Source organism: Oncorhynchus masou, chromosome 3 (genome assembly GCF_036934945.1).
Source record: "Oncorhynchus masou masou isolate Uvic2021 chromosome 3, UVic_Omas_1.1, whole genome shotgun sequence".
In the NCBI taxonomy this organism is placed as follows: Eukaryota; Metazoa; Chordata; class Actinopteri; order Salmoniformes; family Salmonidae; genus Oncorhynchus; species Oncorhynchus masou.
In genome coordinates this window covers 34,244,256-34,267,285 of record NC_088214.1, presented here as the reverse complement: position 1 = coordinate 34,267,285, position 23,030 = coordinate 34,244,256, and the positions used below count along the sequence as shown (strand labels likewise).

Sequence of the window (23,030 nt, the reverse complement as noted above, 5' to 3'; positions counted from 1 at the left end):
TAGTCATTTAGGTCAACATTGGATCATTCAGAGATCCTCACTGAACTTCTGGAGAGAGTTTGCTGCACTGAAAGTAAAGGGGCTGAATAATTTTGCACGCCCAATTTTTAAATTTTTGATTTGTTAAAAAAGTTTGAAATATCCAATAAATGTCGTTCCACTTCATGATTGTGTCCCACTTGTTGTTGATTCTTCACAAAAAAATACAGTTTTATATCTTTATGTTTGAAGTCTGAAATGTGGCAAAAGGTCGCAAAGTTCAAGGGGGCCGAATACTTTCGCAAGGCACTGTATTAGGTGAACTCACCCATACACTATACACACAACCGGAAGTTGAAGAGAAGCACCATTTGATTTCATGCCGGTGCATATGAGAGTTTCTCTACCCAAACCCCCATAACCCTGTTAAGTTGTTTTTGGATCGCTCCACCTGCAGCCTGCTGAATCGCAGCCACGAGGAGACACGCACACACACGCGCACGCACACACACACACCGTTCACACACACTCAGCACTTCCAGTACCTCTCCTTGAGTCGTAAAAAGAGCTCAGAACTGCTCATACAGGACAGTACCAGCACCTCTCCTGGAATGTATAGTGATTTAGGATGAGCTTCTCTGAGAAGGCAGGGTTGCTGACAATGTGCTGGACAAACTGTCCTCATCACTTTGAGTGGAGCCAAAGTGCTTTTGTTCTACTTTAGATTTTAAAACAGACTTGAAGGGCTAAGTTGGAGAATGTCATGAATAATATAGCGGAGACATGATCATTTATTCTACAGTGTTATGCACTTTGAATGTTTGGGTTTTCATGCATGAGGGTTGGTTGTTTGTACACATGTAATCCTGATTGTAATGTGATGCAATGCCGCTGTTTTTATTGCACACGTTCAACAAGCAAACAATCAATTAAATCCCTCTCTCTTTCTCTCACTCTCCCTCTCCCACTGCCCCCTCCATCCTCCCTCCCTCCCTCTCTCTCCCTCTCCCTCTCCCACTGCCCCTCCATCCTCCCTCTCTCTCCCTCTCCCACTGCCCCCTCCATCCTCCCTCTCTCTCCCTCTCCCACTGCCCCCTCCATCCTCTCTCTCTCTCCCTCTCCCACTGCCCCCTCCCTCCTCTCTCCCTCTCCCACTGCCCCCTCCATCCTCCCTCTCTCTCTCTCTCCCTCTCCCACTGCCCTCTCCATCCTCTCTCTCTCTCCCTCTCCCACTGCCCCCTCCATTCTCTCTCTCTCCCCTCTCCCACTGCCCCCTCCATCCTCTCTCTCTCTCCCTCTCCCACTGCCCCCTCCATCCTCTCTCTCTCCCCCTCTCCCACTGCCCCCTCCATCCTCTCTCTCTCTCCCTCTCCCACTGCCCCCTCCATCCTCTCTTTCTCTCCCTCTCCCACTGCCCACTCCATCCTCTCTCTCTCTTTCTCTCTCTCTCCCTCTCCCACTGCCCCCTCCATCCTCTCTCTTTCTCTCTCCCTCTCCCACTGCCCCCTCCATCCTCTCTCTTTCTCTCTCTCTCCCTCTCCCACTGCCCCCTCCATCCTCTCTCCCTCTCCAGTTATACAGACAGAGTGGTGGGGAACGGTCTCCAGGCCCAGAAGCAGAACCCCGAGGTCAAAGTTCGCAGCCCAAACCCCGAACTGGCCGAGGTGAAGGAGAGGCTGGAGCGCTTCAACCAGGTAGGCCCTCCCTTCAGCCTCACTCTGTTACCATGGTTACACCAACACACAGGCGTATTACTGCCGAGCTGGCTATAGTCACATACCAGGTAAAGGTGAAGTCGGTTGATACTCAACAGGTTTATACTCTTGTCATTCAGTTCCCATGTGAGACGATGTGTGGAGGAGCGTGTTTGTGTTGTGTGTTGGTTGTGTTGTACTAGTATGCGTATAGACTGTACGCGCTCTAAAGGTACAGTGCATAACTAGTCCCCTAGTGATGTCTACAGAACAAACCTTCATTCTGTGGAAGTGGGGCGAGATTATTGTAGGTGGATCCATGTCTCCGAAAACAGTGTTCCATCAATGAGAGCAGAGCAGATTCCTACTGTACTGTAAATCTAACCTCAGGGCAGTTGTTGAAGAGGAGTGGAGGAACGTGTGAAACATCATACATATGCTACAATCTATAGATGACACTGGAGAAAATGGTTTGGTCCTATTGGATTGGTTCTGGTTATACTGTAGCCCGTTGATAGTGCATTTGATTTCGTTATGTGATTATTGAACACAACGTGGCATGGCGTCTGAGGCTTAGCATTTTGTTAGCTGACCTCTAGTTTACTGTCTTTCTCTCTTAAACCCACATTGTTTTGGGAGCAAACGATAAATGAGGGAGACAGAAAGATAGACAGAGAGAGAGAGAGAGACAAAATGAACGGCAGAGACAGAGAGAGAGCAAGCCAGACATCGGGCGAGAGCGACACTCAAGAGAGCAAAAGGTCAGTAGTGAGTGACGGCCAGGCGGAGATGACACAGCGCAGCTTCCAAGTGACACTGTTGTTATGTAGATGAGGATTAGGTCCTGAAAAGGCCTCGGCATAAAGGACCCATTACCCAGGGGTCCCTAGGGGCCATTTGAGGGGACAAACGGGACAGATTCTGTTGCGCCGCTGCCTGCCAGGCCTTTTGTGGCCCTGCATTCGATACCCTCAGATAGTACACACACTGCCTCTCTCTCTCCTTTTGTCTCTCTCCCCCTCGCTCACTTTGTCCCCGCCTTTCTCATTCTCCTTCTATCACTGTCCCTCTCTCTCTTCGTCTGTTTTATGACCATCTCTCTTTTTTCTCACTCTCTGTGCCTCTCTGTCACTCTCACTCGCTCGCTCGCTCTCTCTATTCAATTTCAATTTAAGATGCTTTGGGAAACATATGTTTAAATTGCCAAAGCAAGTGAAATAGATAATGAACCAAAGTGAAATAAACAATATTAAAATGACAAAACATTACACTCACAAAAGTTCCAAAATAAAGACATTTCAAATGTCATATTATGTCTATATACAGTGTTGTAATGATGTGCAAATAGTTAAAGTACAAAAGGGAAAATAAATAAGCATAAATATAAGGTGTATTTACAATGGTGTTTGTTCTTCACTGGTTGCCTTTTTATGGTGGAAAAAGGTCACAAATATTGCTGCTGTGATTGCACAGTGTGGTATTTCATCCAATAGATATGGAAGTTTATCCAAATTGGATTTGTTTTCAAATTTTTTGTGGGTCAGTGTAATCTGAGGGAAATACGTGTCTCTAATATGGTCATACATTTGGCAGGAGGTTAGGAAGTGCAGCTCAGTTTCCACCTCATTTTGTGGGCAGTGTGCACATAGCCTGTCTTCTTTCTCAATAGCAAGGCCATGCTCACTGAGTCTGTACCTACTGTAGCCACGGATTTCCTTAATTTTGGGTCAGTCGTAGTGGTCAGGTATTCTGCCACTGTGAACTCTCTGTTTAGGGCCAAATAGCATTCTAGTTTGGTCAGGTTTTTTGTAAATTCTTTCCAATATGTCAAGTAATTATCTTTTTGTTTTCTCATGATTTGGTTGAGTGTAATTGTGTTGCTGTCATGGGGCCCTGTGGGGTGTGTTTGTGTTTGTCAACAGAGCCCCAGGACCAGCTTGCTTAGGGGGCTCTTCTCCAGGTTCATTTCTCTGTAGGTGATGGCTTTGTTATGGAAGGTTTGGGAATTGCTTCCTTTTAGGTGGTTGTAGAATTTAACGTCTCTTTTCTGGATTTTGATAATTAGCGGGTATCAGCCTAATTCTGCTCTGCATGCATTATTTGGTGTTTTACATTGTCTATTTTTTTGTGTGCTCTAGGGCAACAGTCTCTAGATGGAATTTGTATTTGTGGTCCTGGCCACCAGACCTTTTTTGTCTTACTGAGATTTACTGTCAGAGCCCAGGTCTGAGATAATCTGTGCAGAAGATCTAGGTGCTGTAGGCCCTCCAGGCCCTCCTTGGTTGGGGACAGAGGCACCAGATCATCAGCAAACAGTAGACATTTGACTTCAGATTCTAGTACGGTGAGGCCTGGTGCTGCAGACTGTTCTAGTGCCCTCGCCAATTAGTTGATATATATGTTGAAGAGGGTGGGGCTTAACCTGCACCCCTGTTTCACCCCACAGCCCTGTGGAAAGAAATGTGTTTGTTTTTTTGCCAATGTTAACCGCACACTTGTTGTTTGTGTACATGGATTTTATAATGTTGTATGTTTTCCCCCCAACACCACTTTCCATCAATTTGTATAGCAGACCCTCATGCCAAATTGAGTCGAAAGCTTTTTTTGAAACCAACAAAGCATGTACGAGTCTGCGGTTAATGATAATCAGAGGATCTTCCCAAGGTTGTTGTTGACGTATATCCCCTGGTAGATATTGGGGTCAAATTTGTCTCCACTTTTGTGAATTAGGGGAATCAGTCCTTGTGTCCAAATAGCTGAGGATGATGTTAAAGAGTTTAAGTATAGCCAATTGGAATTTGTGGTCTGTATATTTTATTATTTAATTTAGGATACCATCAACCCCACAGGCCTTTTTGGGTTAGAGGGTTTGTATTTTGTCCTGTAGTTCATTCAATGTAATTGGACAATCCAGTGTGTTCTGGTCTTTGATTGTTGTTTCTAAGATTTGTATTTGATCATGTATATGTTTTATATTTTTGTTCTTTGTTATAGAGCCAAAAAGGCTGGAGAAGTGGGTTATCCATACGTCTCCATTTTGAATTGATAACTCTTTGTGTTGTTGTTTGTTTAGACTATTCCAATTTTCCCAGAAGTGGTTGGATTTCTGTAATTGTGTATTGTTTTAGTGATTCACCATAGTGAAGGAGTAGGCTCAGGTTTTCTGGGTCTCTATGTTTTTGATTGGACAGGTTTCTCGATTTCTTTTAGGTTTTTGCATTCTTCATCAAACCATTTGTCGTTGTTGTTCATTTCCTTAGGTTGTCTGCTTGACATTTTTAGAATTGATAGGGAAGCTGAGAGGTCAAATATACCGTTTAGGTTTTCTACTGCCAAGTTTACACCTTCATTATTGCAGTGAAACCATTTGTCCAGGAAATTGTCTAGAAGGGTTTGAATTTGTTTGTGCCTAATTGTTTTTTGGTAGATTTCTACACTAACTATAGCATTTCTTAATATTCAGTTCCTTTGGCGTTGATGCCTCATGATTCCTGTTGCTCTGCTCCCCGCCTGGGCAAATGTCCTGCTGTCATGTTGAGGTCTTTGCGGCAGGGGGGCATATGTCTGATATGTGGTGGCCTATATAGGGTGTGGCCAGGGTTTGCTTGGGGTGGTCTTAGCTGGTTGGGGTGTGGCTGGTGATGCTGTGATCTAGGTGTAGGTCCTCTTGGCATGGGTTCTCTCAGTGCATGTCTTTCAGGAGGGGGTCTGGGAGGTTGTCTCCCTGGTCTGGGCGGGGTGTCTCGCTGGTCTGGGTGGGGTGTCTGTTGCTCCTGTGTGAGGTGCTTAGGCTACGGTTGAGGGTGACGTCCTTCAGGGTCCTGTCAGAAGTTGGGATTGCTGCCTTGTAGAGGTGGACCTGGCATAAAGACTGTTCAAGTCCAGGGTAGAGTGGTGAGCCGGGTAGACATGAGGTTCTGAGGCACAGTCTCGCAAAATCCTTGCATTCACCTGCTGCGTGGTGGCAGGGTGAAAGTATTGTTGTGAATGACAATCCTCGACTGCAGGACAGTTTGAAGAGGTGTGATCAGACTCTCTCAGGATGGGTGAGTCATCACAGAGAGATCTTTTCCTGCGGTGCTCTCTCTTTGATCCCGTAAAAGTCCTGCTGGAACAGCATGAGGAGGCCCTGCACCATTACTGTCCCAGACCTGTACACGTTGACAGAGGTTGTTTCACTTTCCTCAATGTCTAGTATTCTGAGTTTCCACCCTGGGCAAATACCCTCTCTCTTGACATAGGGTTAGTGTGCTCTTATAGCACCGTGGGGATGGTCTGTTCCCGTCTTTGTAGCAGTCAGCAAATAGTGTCTATGGATTGTCCTTGAGGAGCTTTTTTTCGTACTTATTCCGTGCGGTGTTATTGTATTGTAATGACCTCTGGACAGGGATAAGCCATTGGGGCTTCAAAGTCCTCTGCATTTGGGTTTTCACACATCTGACTTCACACTTCAGTGCTAATTGAAGGTGACGCCAGGTCTGTTCTGTCCTAGCAGCTTGGTCGCTTAGTATACTTATTTACTTAGCTTTATATAACAAAATGGCCCAGAGATGAATGTCTTTTTACTTTTTGGCTTCAGAAGTAGCTTCAGACTGGATATTACTCACTCAGATGTGTGTTTCTTCTGCTGGTTTTGGTTTGTTAGAAGCAATGCATTCTGGGGTGGCAAGAGGTCATTGCCATGGCAGCCCATGATGGAGCTACGATGCTGTTGACATTTAAAGAGATTAAAGAAATTCTTCCTTGATTCTCCAAGTGTGTGTGTGTGTGTGTGAGATGTGAGAGAGAGAGAGATAGAGAGAGGGGGAGATGTGCACGCTGCCCACAAAATGAGGTGGAAACTGAGCTGCATAAATACAACCCATATTTATGTTTATTTATTTTCCCTTTTGTACTTTAACTATTTACACATTGTTACAACACTGTATATAGCCATAATATGACATTTGAAATGTCTTTATTCTTTTGGAACTTTTGTGAGTCTAATGTTTACTGTTCATTTGTATTGTTTATTTCACTTTTGTTTATTATCCATTTCACTTGCTTTGGCAATGTAAACTAACGTTTCCCATGCCAATAAAGCCCCTTTAAATTGACATTTAATTGAGAGGGAAAGACTGAGAAAGAGAGAGAGAGATGCATAGAGCACGCAAGAGAGAGAGAGAGAGGGGGGGGTGACAGAGAGGGATAGAGAGGGGGGGTGACAGAGAGAGAGAGAGAGGGGGGGGGTGACAGAGAGGGAGAGAGGGGGGGGGAGACAGAGATCGAGAGAGAGAGAGAGAGAGAGAGAGAGAGAGAGAGAGAGAGAGAGAACAAGGGGCTGGGCTTCAGTGTTTACTCCAGATAAGAGCACAGGCAGGGTCACCCTGTTTAATCTGCCCAGTGGCAAACTGTTTAATCTGCCCATAGTCACTTTCCAGGATTCACTCAGCATGGATAAACACACATGTTTAGGCACGGACACACACACATTTACGCACGCACACACATAGAAACACATAGAAACACACACTCACCCACAGACACATGCAAACACACACAAATGAGGGTGCACACACACACACACACACACACGCGCACACACACAGACTTTTACAAGCCTGTCCATATCTGAGATGTGTAAGTAATTATCATAAGGCAACCTGTAGGGCTGTGTATGTTGCTAAGAGGATTGTACAGAGTGATGCTGTGAAGTGACAGTGTATGGAACCTCCAGACCTCCACATGACATTCTCCTATTAGAGCCCACTGAGTTGGCATCAGCTGGCATCCCAGGGGGCACTGTTTACACCCAGGGTACTGATACACACTCCGACATACTCCATACAAGAGCACAGTATTACACTGGCACTTCCATTGGGGGTGGAGGTTGGACTGTAAGGTACTATGGGGTTTTATATGGGTCGGAAAACGCACGCACGCACACACACACACACACACACACACACACACACACACACACACACACACACACACACACACACACACACACACACACACACACACACACACACACACACACACACACACTATTACACACACTCTGTCATTCACATTCTCTTCACTTTCTCAGAGGAGCGTCCGCGGAGGCAAGCATTGAGCCTTCTAATCCTCTGACCCCACATAAAAAGGTCCATTAAATGCCTCGCCCATTCCAGCCCTCCTTTCCCTCTCTCTCTGAGGATCATCCCCCTCTCCCTTCTCTCTCTCTCTCTCTCTGAAGATCACCTCCCTCTCTCTCCCTTTCCTCTCCCCTCCACTCAGTAAATCCAGCTAATGTCTCTGGAAGCAGCTCTGAGAGGGTTCTGATTGCAGGCCACCAGCCCAGCTGTTTTTGGGTGGAGATGCATTCACACTGCTCTATATATCTCCCTATAGCAGCATTACCATGTCAATGTGTCTCCCTATTGCAGCATTACCAGCTGTTTTTGGGTGGAGATGCATTCACACTGCTCTATATATCTCCCTATTGCAGAATTACCATATCAATGGGTCTCCCTATTGCAGCATTACCATGTCAATGTGTCTCCCTATTGCAGCAGTATCATGTCAATGTGTCTGCCTATAGCAGCATTACCATGTCAATGTGTCTCCCTATAGCAGCATTGCCATGTCAATGTGTCTCCCTATTGCAGAATTACCATACCAATGTGTCTCCATATAGCAGCATTACCATGTCAATGTGTCTCCTTATGTCAGCATTACCATGTCAATGTGTCTCCCTATAGCAGCATTACCATGTCAATGTGTCTCTCTATAGCAGCATTACCATGTCAATGTGTCTCCCTATAGCAGCATTACCATGTCAATGTGTCTCCCTATAGCAGCATTACCATACCAATGTGTCTCCCTATAGCAGCATTACCATGTCAATGTGTATCCCTATAGCAGCATTGCCATGTCAATGTGTCTCCCTATAGGAGCATTATGGTGTCAATGTGTCTCCCTATAGCAGCATTACCAGCTGTTTTTGGGTGGAGATGCATTCACACTGCTCTATATATCTCCCTATAGCACCATTACCATGTTAATGTGTCTCGCTATTGCAGCATTACCATTCCAATGTGTCTCCCTATAACAGAAATACCATGCCAATGTGTCCCCATATAGCAGCATTACCATACCAATGTGTCTCCCTTTAACAGAATTACCATGCCAATGTGTCTCCCTATAGTAGCATTACCATGTCAATGTGTCTCCCTATTGCAGCATTACCATGTCAATGTGTCTCCCTATAGCAGCATTAACATGTCAATGTGTCTCCCTATAACAGCATTACCATGTCAATGTGTCTCCCTATGTCAGCATTACCATGTCAATGTGTCTCCCTATAGCAGCATTACCATATCAATGTGTATCCCTATAGCAGCATTACCATGTCAATGTGTATCCCTATAGCAGCATTGCCATGTCAATGTGTCTCCCTATAGGAGCATTATCGTGTCAATGTGTCTCCCTATAGCAGCATTACCAGCTGTTTTTGGGTGGAGATGCATTCACACTGCTCTATATATCTCCCTATAGCACCATTACCATGTCAATGTGTCTCCCTATAGCAGCATTACCATTCCAATGTGTCTCCCTATAACAGAAATACCATGCCAATGTGTCCCCATATAGCAGCATTACCACATCAATGTGTCTCCCTATAGCAGCATTACCATACCAATGTGTCTCCCTTTAACAGAATTACCATGTCAATGTGTCTCCCTATAGCAGCATTACCATGTCAATGTGTCTCCCTATAACAGCATTACCATGTCAATGTGTCTCCCTATGTCAGCATTACCATGTTAATGTGTCTCCCTATAGTAGCATTACCATACCAATGTGTCTCCCTATAGCAGCATTACCATGTTGCATGTGTCTCCCTATGGTAGCATTACCATACCAATGTGTCTCCCTATGTCAGCATTACCATGTCAATGTGTCTCCCTATGTCAGCATTACCATGTCAATGTGTCTCCCGATAGCAGCATTACCATGTCAATGTGTCTCCCTATGTCAGCATTACCATGTCAATGTGTCTCCCGATAGCAGCATTACCATGTCAATGTGTCTCCCTATGTCAGCATTACCATGTCAATGTGTCTCCCTATAGTAGCATTACCATACCAATGTGTCTCCCTATAGCAGCATTACCATGTTGCATGTGTCTCCCTATGGTAGCATTACCATGTCAATGTGTATCCCTTTAACAGAATTACCATGTCAATGTGTCTCCCTATGTCAGCATTACCATGTCAATGTGTCTCCCGATAGCAGCATTACCATGTCAATGTGTCTCCCGATAGCAGCATTACCATGTCAATGTGTCTCCCTATGGTAGCATTACCATGTCAATGTGTCTCCCTTTAACAGAATTACCATACCAATGTGTCTCCCTATGTCAGCATTACCATACCAATGTGTCTCCCTATAGCAGCATTACCATGTTGCATGTGTCTCCCTATGGTAGCATTACCATGTCAATGTGTCTCCCTTTAACAGAATTACCATACCAATGTGTCTCCCTATGTCAGCATTACCATGTCAATGTGTCTCCCTATGTCAGCATTACCATGTCAATGTGTCTCCCGATAGCAGCATTACCATGTCAATGTGTCTCCCTATGTCAGCATTACCATGTCAATGTGTCTCCCGATAGCAGCATTACCATGTCAATGTGTCTCCCTATGTCAGCATTACCATGTCAATGTGTCTCCCTATAGTAGCATTACCATACCAATGTGTCTCCCTATAGCAGCATTACCATGTTGCATGTGTCTCCCTATGTCAGCATTACCATGTCAATGTGTCTCCCTATAGTAGCATTACCATACCAATGTGTCTCCCTATGTCAGCATTACCATGTCAATGTGTCTCCCTTTAACAGAATTACCATGTCAATGTGTCTCCCTATAGCAGCATTACCATGTTGCATGTGTCTCCCTATGGTAGCATTACCATGTCAATGTGTCTCCCTTTAACAGAATTACCATGTCAAAGTGTCTCCCTATAGCAGCATTACCATGTCAATGTGTCTCCCTATGTCAGCATTACCATGTCAATGTGTCTCCCTTTAACAGAATTACCATGTCAATGTGTCTCCCTATGTCAGCATTACCATGTCAATGTGTCTCCCTATAGCAGCATTACCATGTTGCATGTGTCTCCCTATGGTAGCATTACCATGTCAATGTGTCTCCCTTTAACAGAATTACCATGTCAATGTGTCTCCCTATAGCAGCATTACCATGTTGCATGTGTCTCCCTATGGTAGCATTACCATGTCAATGTGTCTCCCTTTAACAGAATTACCATGTCAAAGTGTCTCCCTATAGCAGCATTACCATGTCAATGTGTCTCCCTATGTCAGCATTACCATGTCAATGTGTCTCCCTTTAACAGAATTACCATGTCAATGTGTCTCCCTATGTCAGCATTACCATGTCAATGTGTCTCCCTATGTCAGCATTACCATGTCAATGTGTCTCCCTATGTCAGCATTACCATGTCAATGTGTCTCCCTTTAACAGAATTACCATGTCAATGTGTCTCCCTATGTCAGCATTACAGTGCCAATGTGTCTCCCTATGTCAGCATTACCATGTCAATGTGTCTCCCTATGTCAGCATTACCATGTCAATGTGTCTCCCTTTAACAGAATTACCATGTCAATGTGTCTCCCTATGTCAGCATTACAGTGCCAATGTGTCTCCCTATGTCAGCATTACCATGTCAATGTGTCTCCCTATGTCAGCATTACAGTGTCAATGTGTCTCCCTCCCTGCCTGTCGTCAGTACACTTCATTGGGAAGTGGAACACACATACACACACTTGCGCGTGTGAGCAAACGAACAAACGAACACACACACACACACACACACACACACACACACACACACACACACACACACACACACACACACACACACACACACACACAGTTTGGTGATTAGTGAGGTTGATGAAAGCAGTGCTTAGTGAGATGGACTGGGAAGAGAGGATGGGATAGGTCTGTGTATCGACTCCAAGGCTCTGACAAGAAAGGGAGAGGTCTGTTAGCTATATGAATGATTAATAGACTACTGGCCTGGTCTATTGTCTGTTGGGTCTCCTCAAAATTGGATCTACTGTCTATTGACTTCTGGCTCATTCACTTCTTAGCTTCTAGGTCCACAATATATAGCACACATTTAAGTACAGAGAGCAAATATCTCTTTATCAATCAGTCAGTTTATCAGGGTAACTAAACTGAAAGTTACATATAGCAGTTCTGATTGGAGTCGTTTTGGGTTGTAGCTCTGTACAGCAGACATACTGAATACTGCATATAGGCTAAACATTGTTAACCCTGCGGTAGGTCACCCTGACTGAACAAAACCCACCGTAAATGATCGTATCGTTATTAAACATTTTATGATAGTAAACCCCAAATGCCTTGAGGCCCGAGATGTGACAAGTAGACTGCAACGTTAGTTGAGCTGGCAGCCAGTCGAAGGGAGGGACAGACTCTTTCCACTTGATGATTGAGCTAGCCTTTACAGTAGGACTAGTGCTTCTGAAACACTGCAGCCCCGTAGTGGATCATATGAGACATTCACTGGCACCGGGAGTTCAAAGGTCTCCGAGAAAATATCTGCATCTGTGATGTACTGTCCCAGTGGGTTATTGGAGACACACAACAACAGACAACGTTTCGCTCCCCGTTTCTATCCACCGTCGACGTGTTGTGTGTTTGTGTGTTTTCATAAACATCCGTGGGAGCATATTAGAGTCCTCCTTCTTTTCTTTCTGTTATTTGTCTGTTCCAACACCTGAACCAGTGGCATGTGCCAATATTTTATTTTATTTTCAGAAAGTTAATATTCTGTTGCTCAGGGCAGCAGCAGGTAGGCAGTGTGTATTGAAGCCAAGAGAGGCTTGTGTGGGTTTTGGGATCGTGAATAGGCAAATAGCAGTGAGGGTGTCAGCACTCCATTTTAAAAATATATCCCGAATACACTTGTTTATGTCTGATTTTAGAATTGTTAAAAATCTCAGTTGTATACTGAACAAAAATATAAATGCAACAATTTCAACGATTTTACTGTTTAACAGTTCATATAAGGAAATCAGTCAATTGAAATAATTAATTAGGCCCTAATCTATGGATTTCACATGACTGGACAGGGGCTCAGCCACGGGTGGGCCTGGGAGGGCATAGGTCCACCCAATTGGGAGCCAGGCCAGCCAATTAGGAATGAGTTTTTTCTCCACAAAAGGGCTTTATTACAGACAGAAATACTCCTCAGTTTCATCAGCAGTCCGGGTGACTGGTCTCAGAACATCCCGCAGGTGAAGAAGCCGGATGTGTAGGTCCTGGGGCTGGCGTGGTTACTGGTGAGGCCGGTTGAACGTACTACATTCCTGCAGTCAGCATGCCGATTGCACGCTCCCTCAAATCTTGAGACATCTGTGTGTGAGAGAGAGAGAAGGGAATATCTAGTCAGTTGTGCAACTGAATGCATTTAACTGAGAAATGTATCTTCCGCATTTAATCCAACCCCTCTGAAAAAGTGCCACTGTGTTGTGTGACAAAACATTTCAGAATGGCCTTTTAATGTCGTTCAGCACAAGGTGCACCTGTGTAATGATCATGCTGTTTAATCAGTTTCTTGATATGCCACACCTGTCAGGTGGATGGATTATCAACCAATTTGTTCACAACATTTGAGAGAAATAAGGTTTTGTGCATCTGGAACATTTCTGGGATCTTTTATTTCAGCTCATGAAACTTTGGACCAACACTCTACATGTTGCGTTTATATTTTTGTTCAGTATATAAGCGGTTTGCTCTAGTGTGAGTTGGAGAGAGGGATAGTAAGTCGCTCTGGATAAGAGCGTCTGCTAAATGACTTAAATGTAATGTAAATGTAACACTCACCCAGCCAGGGTTCAAACCAAGGTCATCTGTGCAAGTCTTCAGGTGTCAGGCAAGCTTACTCGTCATGCGAGCTAGCAACGTTCACACACACGAACTCAAGCCTCATTAAAAGGCATAGAGATAAAAGCAGAGAGCCAGCTCCTCTTCATATTCCCAGCCTGGCACTAGGGTCTGAATAGAAGACACCCAGAGGGGTGACCATAAACCCCCTGTCCCTTCATCACCCCCCCCCACAGTGACCGCCCGGCAGTATTCCATGTCAGGGGCCCCTTGGAATCCCGGCCTCAGGGAATACCATCTCTCTGTTTGAAGTCCGGCCTGAAATCTAGAGCCTGACAGACAGCAGCGGAGAGCAGTGCATGTATTATTAACAGGGATACTTTGGGATTTTGACAAGGCCCTTTATCTGCTAGCAGATACCGATAGCATGCTAGCAGATGCCCAGTCATTGTGCTAACGCTAGTTAGCATTGGCTCGCAAAACCAGCTCAAACTTCCTTCATAAACTGGACACAGAGACATACAAATGGTATCCACAAGTTCATCTGACTCCTGGGAAGTAGATAAAGGGCCTCAATGCCAAAATCCCGAAGTATCCCTTTGGCTAAACCCCAATGTGGGCCTCATACTACCATGGCTACCTAAATCATCCACAGCTTCCTTCTATCCTCTTGGGTCCTATGTATCCAACGTCTCAGAGTAGCAGTGCAGATTTAGGATCAGTTTAGCCTTTTTAGATAACAATGAATAAGAACTTGGACAGGGGGGAACTTATCGCTTGATATACTGCCCCTGCTCCAAGTCTTTTTACTGTAGCAGTGTTAAATTGTCCCTGGTGGCCCCCTGGCCATATTCGAGTGTATTACATAGCATTAATCCACTGAGCCAACATTAAATCTAATTACACACACACCCACGCCCACACATGCATGGAAAATATGATTCTGTTGGCCGTCTCTCTTTGGTCAGGCTTCCACACACACACACACACACACACACACACACACACACACACACACACACTTGATTTTTTTAAATCATGGAGACAGTGGCGTCAGGGCAATAGAATCTGTCCCTGAAAAATGGAGAGGATGTGAGAATAGATGAGGGAAGAGAGGAAGCTGGGGAAGGAAAAGACTTCTGCAGACTTTCTTAGGGATTATTATTGTCACTTTTTATCCTTCTGTCCTTCTACCCTTTCTTCCACTTGTTTCTTTGGCAGGCCAAACCGGGCCATTCCCTGCTCCTGCTGAGGAGATGGTGCTGAAGTTATCAGGGCGGTCTTGTCATACACTCACACACACAGCCTGTAATAAAAGTCAGTATTCGATGTCCATCCTTTTTTCAGGATGCTGGGATGTGACTTGGAAACCGGCCACTAGGGGCAACAGTGAGTGCTGTTACCTTCAAGTAGGTTTCAGTTTTTCTAGTGTGTTGTGGACGGGGATGGCGGATGGGCTAAGCATCTGCCTCTGTCTGTATGTGTGTGTGTGTGTGTGTAATTAGATTTAGATAGAAAGTTGTTTTTGAGATTTTTGTTTTAAGCCTTTCCCAAACCTTAACCCTAACCTTGAAAATTCGGATTTAATGCCTAAACTTAACCTTAAACACGTTGACATTTGACGTTTGCAGCGACTTTGACAATTGGATGTTTGAAAAACATGGATGAACGTGTAATTCTGATGTGAGACTGTGAGAGCTACAGTTGAAGTCAGAAGTTTACATACACCTTAGCCAAATACATTTAAACTCAATTTTTCACAATTCCTGACATTTAATCTTAGTAAGAATTTCCTGTCTTAGGTCAGTTAGGATCACCACTTTATTTTAAGAATGTGAAATGTCAGAATAATAGTAGAAAGAATGATTTATTTCAGCTTTTCTTTCTTTCATAACATTCCCAGTGGGTCAGAAATGTAAATACACTCAATTACTATTTGGTAGCATTGCCTTTAAATTGTTTAACTTGGGTCAACCATTTCGGGTAGCCTTCCACAAGCTTCCCACAATAAGTTGGGTGAGTTTTGGCCCATTCCTCCTGACAGAGCTGGTGTAACTGAGTCAGGTTCGCACACACTTTTTCAGTTCTGCCCACAAATGTTCTATAGGCTTGAGGTCAGGGCTTTGTGATGGCCACTCCAATACCTTGACTTTGTTGTCCTTAAGCCATTTTGCCACAACTTTGGAAGTATGCTTGGGGTCATTGTCCATTTGGAAGAACCATTTGCGACCAAGCTTTAACGTCCTGACTGATGTCTTGAGATGTTGCTTAAATATATCCACATAATCTTTCATCCTTGTGAAGCCATCTATTTTGTGAAGTGCATCAGTCCCTCCTGCAGCAAAGCACCCCCACAACATGATGCTGCCACCCCCGTGCTTCACGGTTGGGATGGTGCTCTTCAGCTTGCAAACCTCCCCCTTTTCCTCCAAACATAACGATGGTCATTATGGCCAAACAGTTCTATTTTTGTTTCATCAGACTAGAGGTCATTTCTACAAAAAGTATGATCTTTGTCCCTATGTGCATTTGCAAACTGTAGTCTGGCTTTTTTATGGTGGTTTTGGAGCCGTGGCTTCTTCCTTGCTGAGCGGCCTTTCAGGTTATGTTGATATTGGACTCGGTTTACTGTGGATATAGATACTTTTGTACCTGTTTCCTCCAGCATCTGCACAAGGTCCTTCGCTGTTGTTCTGGGATTGATTTGCACTTTTCGCACCAAAGTACGTTCATCTCTAGGAGACAGAACGTGTCTCCTTCCTGAGCGGTATGACGGCTGCGTGGTCCCATGGTGTTTATACTTGCGTACTATTGTTTGTACAGATGAACGTGGTACATTCAGGCATTTGGAAATTGCTCCCAGGATGAACCAGACTTGTGGAGGTCTACAATCTTTTTTTCTGAGGTCTTGGCTGATTTCTTTAAATTTTCCCATGATGTCAAGCAAAGAGGCACTGAGTTTGAAGCTCGGCCTTGAAATACATCCACAGGTACACCTCCAATTGACTCAAATTATGTCAATTAGCCTATCAGATGCTTCTAAAGCCATGACATCATTTTCTGGAATTGTCCAAGCTGTTTAAAGGCACAGTCAACTTAGTGTATGTAAACTTCTGACCCACTGGAATTGTGATACAGTGAAATAATCTGTCTGTAAACAATTGTTGGAAAAAATACTTATGTCATGCACAAAGTAGATGTTCTAAGCGACTTGCCAGAACTATAGTTTGTTAACAAGAAATTTGTGAAATGAGTTCAATTGTCTCCAACCGTAAGTATATGTAAACTTCTAACTTAAACTGTAGTTGTGTATACAAACACACACACACACACGCACGCACGCACGCACGCACGCACACACACACACACACACACACACACACACACACACACACACACACACACACACACACACACACACACACACACACACACACACACACACACACTTTATGTGGGAAGTTCAGATCACTCACACCCTGTTGAAATACCAGTCATGACTTTAGGATTTCTGTAGAACTACAGCCTGACTCCCTGCTCTGCCATTGTCCCTGTGTGATGTGGGGTGGGAAACCCCTCCCTCTGCTGTTCTCTACCCTCACTGTGTGAAGTAGGGCCTGCTTTGCCCTGCTACCCGCTGAGCCTGGTCACAATATCAATATTCTCTGCCCGTTTCTCATAAAAAACTGGAATGTGTGTCTTTAGCCCCCTGCTGGGATGTTTTAGAGTGATTTACACACACACACACACACACGCACACACACACACATCGAGTCAGCATCTTTCTCTGTCAGTCCCCTCCTCTCACCATGTAAACTCTTCTTAAGAAGGGGATTGGTAACTCCTGACAACGCCGTCTTCAGTCTGAATAGGATAAACACACACACTCACACACACACACACACACACACACACACACACACACACACACACACACACACACACACACACACACACACACACACACACACACACACACGTACATTTCTCCGGAGCTGCCTGTTCATCTCAGACTAAAGAATGTTTTTGAAGAAAAGAGAGATGGAGTGGGGGGGGGGGGAGTGGAGAGTGAATGAGAATATATTGCATATTTGTGAGGAGTTAGGGCTAAATTGAAAGCCCTTATGAGTCTAAATACCTGATTTGTCCTCGGATGCCAGGGTATTTCTACTGGGGGGGGGGGGGGTGAGGCAGACTGACATGTTTTTTGTTTCCACTCTTCCACCCTCTCTCACCCCCCTTTGGGCCCTTCTTTTCTGTTCTCCTCTCCTCCTTTTCTTCTCCTCTTCTCCTTATCTCTCTCTCTCCTCTCTTCCCCACCATTCTCTTTCCCTCCTCTATGTGTTGGTCGTCATGGTAGCCATGGTGGAGTGCAGAGCAACAGGTCAGGCAACTTTTACAGCATATAAAAGTGATTATGTCCACTCTGCCATGTCACAGACTGGCAGAGATACATACACTGGCTGTCTAAGACTGGCACAATTATTAAGCATATTAGGTATTTCCTAGCAAAATTTAAAAGATGCATTATGATGCATTACAAGATCAATACATTTTTCAACAAAAATGACAATCATTACAATAACCTTTCCCATTTGTATGACAATTAATCATTCCACCAAATTCCATAATCGTCACAGCCCGAGCTGTCTCAATAGTCTAAAAGGGCTTCGTATCCTTCAGCTTGTGAATCATATGGGATTAAATCTTCCCACGGGGCAAAAACTGATTGAATCAACGTTGTTTCTACGTCATCTCATAGATTTGCAAATAGTCATCAACGTAAGGGCTTTTAATCTTTTAACCTAAATCCAATGACATGGTGAATTTTTTTGTTGATTTCACATTGAATTCACGTCAGTTGACAACTCAACCAAATGTAATTCAAAGCTCGATGTTGAACGCACGTCTGTGCCCAGTGGGTTGGCTTGCACTGATAGTTAAGAGTCGACACAGAAGATCGCCACGTGTTAGTAACGCGTTTAACATTTATGTAATATTCATTAAAACAGTTTGCGAACCAAGAGCCAATCCCACGGCCAATATCTAAAAAGTACGAACACATCATAACCAGTGAGTCACTGTGATCAGACAGATGAACACACCCACCCCTGCAGCTCTGACCGTGCTGTATCTCTTTCCATCTCACAACATCCTCATAACTGATTCACTCATAACACTCTGCTAACATTGCTTTGCCCTGTGCTCTACATGGCCTGCGTCCCAAATGAAACCCTATTCCCTGTATAGATCACTCCTTTTTATACCACAGCCCTGTGGGCCCTGGTCAAGTACGCCGCATCAGGAACAGGGTGCCTTTTGGGACGCAGTGATGGAGAAGGTTGCATACATAACAGCAAGGAACAGTAAACCGTGTCCACAGCCAACGTGAGTCGAGATTAGAACAACTGGAGCGTTGTCTGTTATGCCAAGAACAGGAGCAGTGAGAAACATGTTGGAACAGAACAGAGTAGAGCAGAACAGATCCCATGTTGTAGGTGCTGCTGACGCTTGGCATGAGATCTAAGGGCTAAAGCGAAGCATGCGGATCTCAGTCTCGCCCGTGTGGTATACACTTTGTTTCCAGGGTGGCCGGCGCACTATAGCTGCACCTTACAGCGTGACCAATCAGAAGAATGCATTTTTTTTGATTCCTCTGAAGTCTGTTGGTGCGCTACTTAGATGCACCTTGCGGCGTGGCCAATCGGGAGATTCATATTTGTGGTTTGTTACTTTTGAAGATTGTCGTCGACGACATCAAACAGGGAAGTAAGCGCCTAATTTCCTATCCCTCCTTCACAGTGGCGTCGAATCTAAAGAGCTTTAAAGATCCATCGCCGGGGTAGAAATTGTTCCCTGTCCTGTGGAATGTTGCACCACATTGCCCAGGGCTAGTTTTTGTTTTTCTCTTGGAATTGTCCTTGTCACGATACACATGAGAAGGGACTGGAGTTTTTCCCAGTGAGATCTTGTGGTCAGGGAAAACTACTCGCCTTATAATGTCGGAAGAAGACTGGGGACTTGTAGTTGGCATGAAACTGGGCATCGTGAGGAAGGAAACTGATGTCATGGGCATTAAATGTTACTTTCTAGTACTTCCACAGTCCCTTTTTAGAACAGGCCACATAGGCAGAGGGAAGCTTATCCCTTCAATAATACCACGTAAAAGCCCCTATAAAAACATGTTATTGAAATGCTTTATCTACAATATTCCTCACACCCGAATGAATACAGTTTAGGTGGAATGAGAATATGGGCCTTGCCTCCACATAGCTGCTATATCACGATGAACTTTACTGCGCTTTTCAAACCACTGCTGCTCCATTGAGATTGGGACGGTAATAAACAACCATGCATCCCGACACAACCAAAAACACAACATTTTGGAATGCCGCCAGTTAACAAGTCGCCACCGTCATTGTGAAGGCGCTTGCCACGGCGTTTAATTAATTTACTTGATTTTCTCATTAACTAAAGGGGTCTTTAAAGACGACTGGGCCAAACGGTGTTGTAACACACACGCGCACACACATTAGCAGGAATAGTGTTGTGTATAATGTCATCGGAAGTTGTAGGGATATTAAAGGTCGACTTTGGGCTAAAATGTGAAAATAATGGCTTTAATAAACTGATCAATGCACCATCATGCCTGTTCATTTAATGCAAAAAAGATCCCAAAGATGTATGAATAAGATATTTGGCTACAGAAGTGCCATTTCTTACCGATATCTACAGCTCCCGTCCAAAAACAAATCCTGTGAAATTCCATCAACATTACTGGCTAGGTAAAGTGGCTAGCTTAGCTAACGAACTAGCTACGTCAGTCAAAGTAGTTGAGTGTCCATTTGATAAATGACCATAAAAAAACTTTACACCCACTACCCAATCTCAATAGCTTCAACCCCAGCCGAGAACGTGACTACTGCAGTGCAGTTCATAATCACCAGTATACAGTCAAGGCTGGCCCTAGCTTTTTGGGGGGCCCTAAGCGAGATGTGGTTGGGGTTCCCCCACCTCATGGGAAAAACAAGTTAGTGGCCTCTCTTGGTTAGGTGCCCCCTACCGGCCCGCGGGGCCCTAAGCAGCCGCTTATGTCGCTTATTGGCTGGGCCGGCACTGCATACAGTACAGAGTACAGTACATGTGACTTCTGTGACAATGCAGAGACTGAGGAAATACAGACAGACAAAGAAGCACCGCAGTGCCTATTATGAGTTATTATCCCTGTGGCCATGTGTGCACCTGATGCTACTCATGTTAGCCTAGCCAAGCACTTCTCACCCTGGCCTCAGAATAGGCAGGACAAAGGGACACAAGGGGACACAAATGCCACTGTCAACAGCATGCAACATGATCTGGTGCCATTATTCATTACCATAGAAACACATATCGCTAGTGATTTATATGTTACCCTTGCTTAACCTTATGGCTACTGCCTATAAAACAAGTTAACGCATGATCCGGGGACTGTTGTGTGCAACTTTCACCTTTGCAGGAAAAGCCGTGAAGTGAGAGGTGAGGTTTACCGTAGGTGTTACCTGATCTGATGGAAAGACCTCTGAAGTATCTGTATAGTGTAGGGCTGTGTTATTGTGGGTTCGGCGTATATAGGGTGTATAGGGGGACCTGACCTTAGAGATCCTTTTAATTCTCTATTTGGTTAGGTCAGGGTGTGACTAGGGTGGGCAATCTATGTTTTCTATATCTTTGTTGGCCGGGTATGGTTCCCAATCAGAGGCAGCTGTCTATCGTTGTCTCTGATTGGGGATCATACTTAGGCAGCCTTTTTTCCACCTGTAGTTTGTGGGATCTTGTTTTTGGTACTGTGCTGTTTAGCCCTACTAGACGTTACGTGTCGTTTTGTATTTGTTTTTTTTCGGTGTTCATTTAATAAATTAAGATGTACGCCTACCACGCTGCACCTTGGTCCGATCCTTCCATCGACGAACGTAACAGTAGGACTTTTTCCTAACTATTTGACACCAGGAAAACTCTGGGGCCTGAGGTATATCGTAAATAGGGCTCCTATAAAAAAAAATAATCTCCCAGACAATAATTGTTGGGCCATTACTACAGCTGAAACTGCTTGTTTCTAACCGAAACAGTTCAAATGATCTGACCCATATTACCGGCACAATGTTTTTTTCTTCCTCTAGTGATTCGACAGGACCTCATTTTGCCTTTATTAACCATGTCATGGGCTGTTCGAAAACTACTCACGGGTCGTTTATCATTTATTGACACTTTGTCGCGTTACCCCATTTGGCTAGTTAGCTAACAACCTGGTCACTCTACCAGTATATCCAAACAACAGAAAGAAAGCTACTTTTGAAGCACATGTTGTCCCATATAAATGAATATATAACACCTTGAATACATTAGAACTCATAGTCCTTAAGAACTCCTCAAATCTCCCCTCTCCCCTGTCTCCTTCTCTCTCTGTCTCTCCCCTCTCCCTCTCACTCTTTCTCTCTCTATTGTATTGTTATCTAGTACAGAGGGAGAATAATAAGAACTTGCATTAAGTAGCTTCTTGTCTCCTGATGACTTTGAAACCTATGTCTGAAGAGAGGGAGAGAGAGAGAGAAAGACAAAGAGAGGTGCTGGTGAATTCCTAATGAAAAGCTAATATTTGCCCTATTTATTCGTTATTTTACCAGGTAAATTGACTGAGAACACGTTCTCATTTGCAGCAATGACCTGGGGAATAGTTACAGAGGAGAGGAGGGGATTAATATGCCAATGTAAACTAGGGATTATTAAGTGACCATGATGGTTTGAGGGCCAGATTGGGAATTTAGCCAGGACACAGGGGTTAACACCCCTACTCTTACGATAAGTGCCATGGGATCTTTAATGACCTCAGAGAGTTAGGACACCCGTTTAACGTCCCACCCGAAAGATGGCACCCTACACAGGGCAGTGTCCCCAATCACTGCCCAGGGGCATTGGGAAAAACATTTTTAGACCAGAGGAAAGAGTGCCTCCTACTGGCCCTCCAAACACCACTTCCAGCAGCATCTGGTCTCCCATCCAGGAACTGACCAGGACAACCCTGGTTAGCTTCAGAAGCAAGCCAGTAGTGGTTTGCAGGGTGGTATGCTGCTGGCGAAGAATGAAACAGACTTAGATGAGGGGCAGCACTGTCATCTCTATGCTTATGGATTCTCTGTGTTTATTCAAGTGTGGCTTTTCATTCCATTCTGGCCTCTTTCCTTTTATATTTGACATTGCCTTATCTTGAGCAATGTACAATGTCTCAAAAAAGAAGATTAGGCTACTGTCATTACATAAAGATACAGAACTGTGTGAAACCATGTATAAATCAGGAAATGGTCAGAGACTAAAATTCCTTTTGAAATACTATGTGCTTTCTTGAGTTTTTGAAGTGGTCTGACAACAGCGGCCATTTTTCTAAATGTCACAATCTACCAAGATGTCACCTCCA

General features: G+C 44.4%; 1 protein-coding gene across 2 annotated transcripts in view; it reads left to right on the top strand.

The window, feature by feature from the left end:
- The window catches only part of LOC135514935 (glypican-5-like), a 220,082-nt gene that overhangs the window by 129,850 nt on the left and 67,202 nt on the right, over window positions 1–23,030 (top strand). For both annotated transcript variants that reach the window (XM_064938693.1, XM_064938684.1), the window contains one exon: window positions 1,553–1,673. In XM_064938693.1, the coding sequence (XP_064794765.1) occupies window positions 1,553–1,673 (121 nt within the window). The remainder of the gene's footprint in view (window positions 1–1,552; window positions 1,674–23,030) is intronic.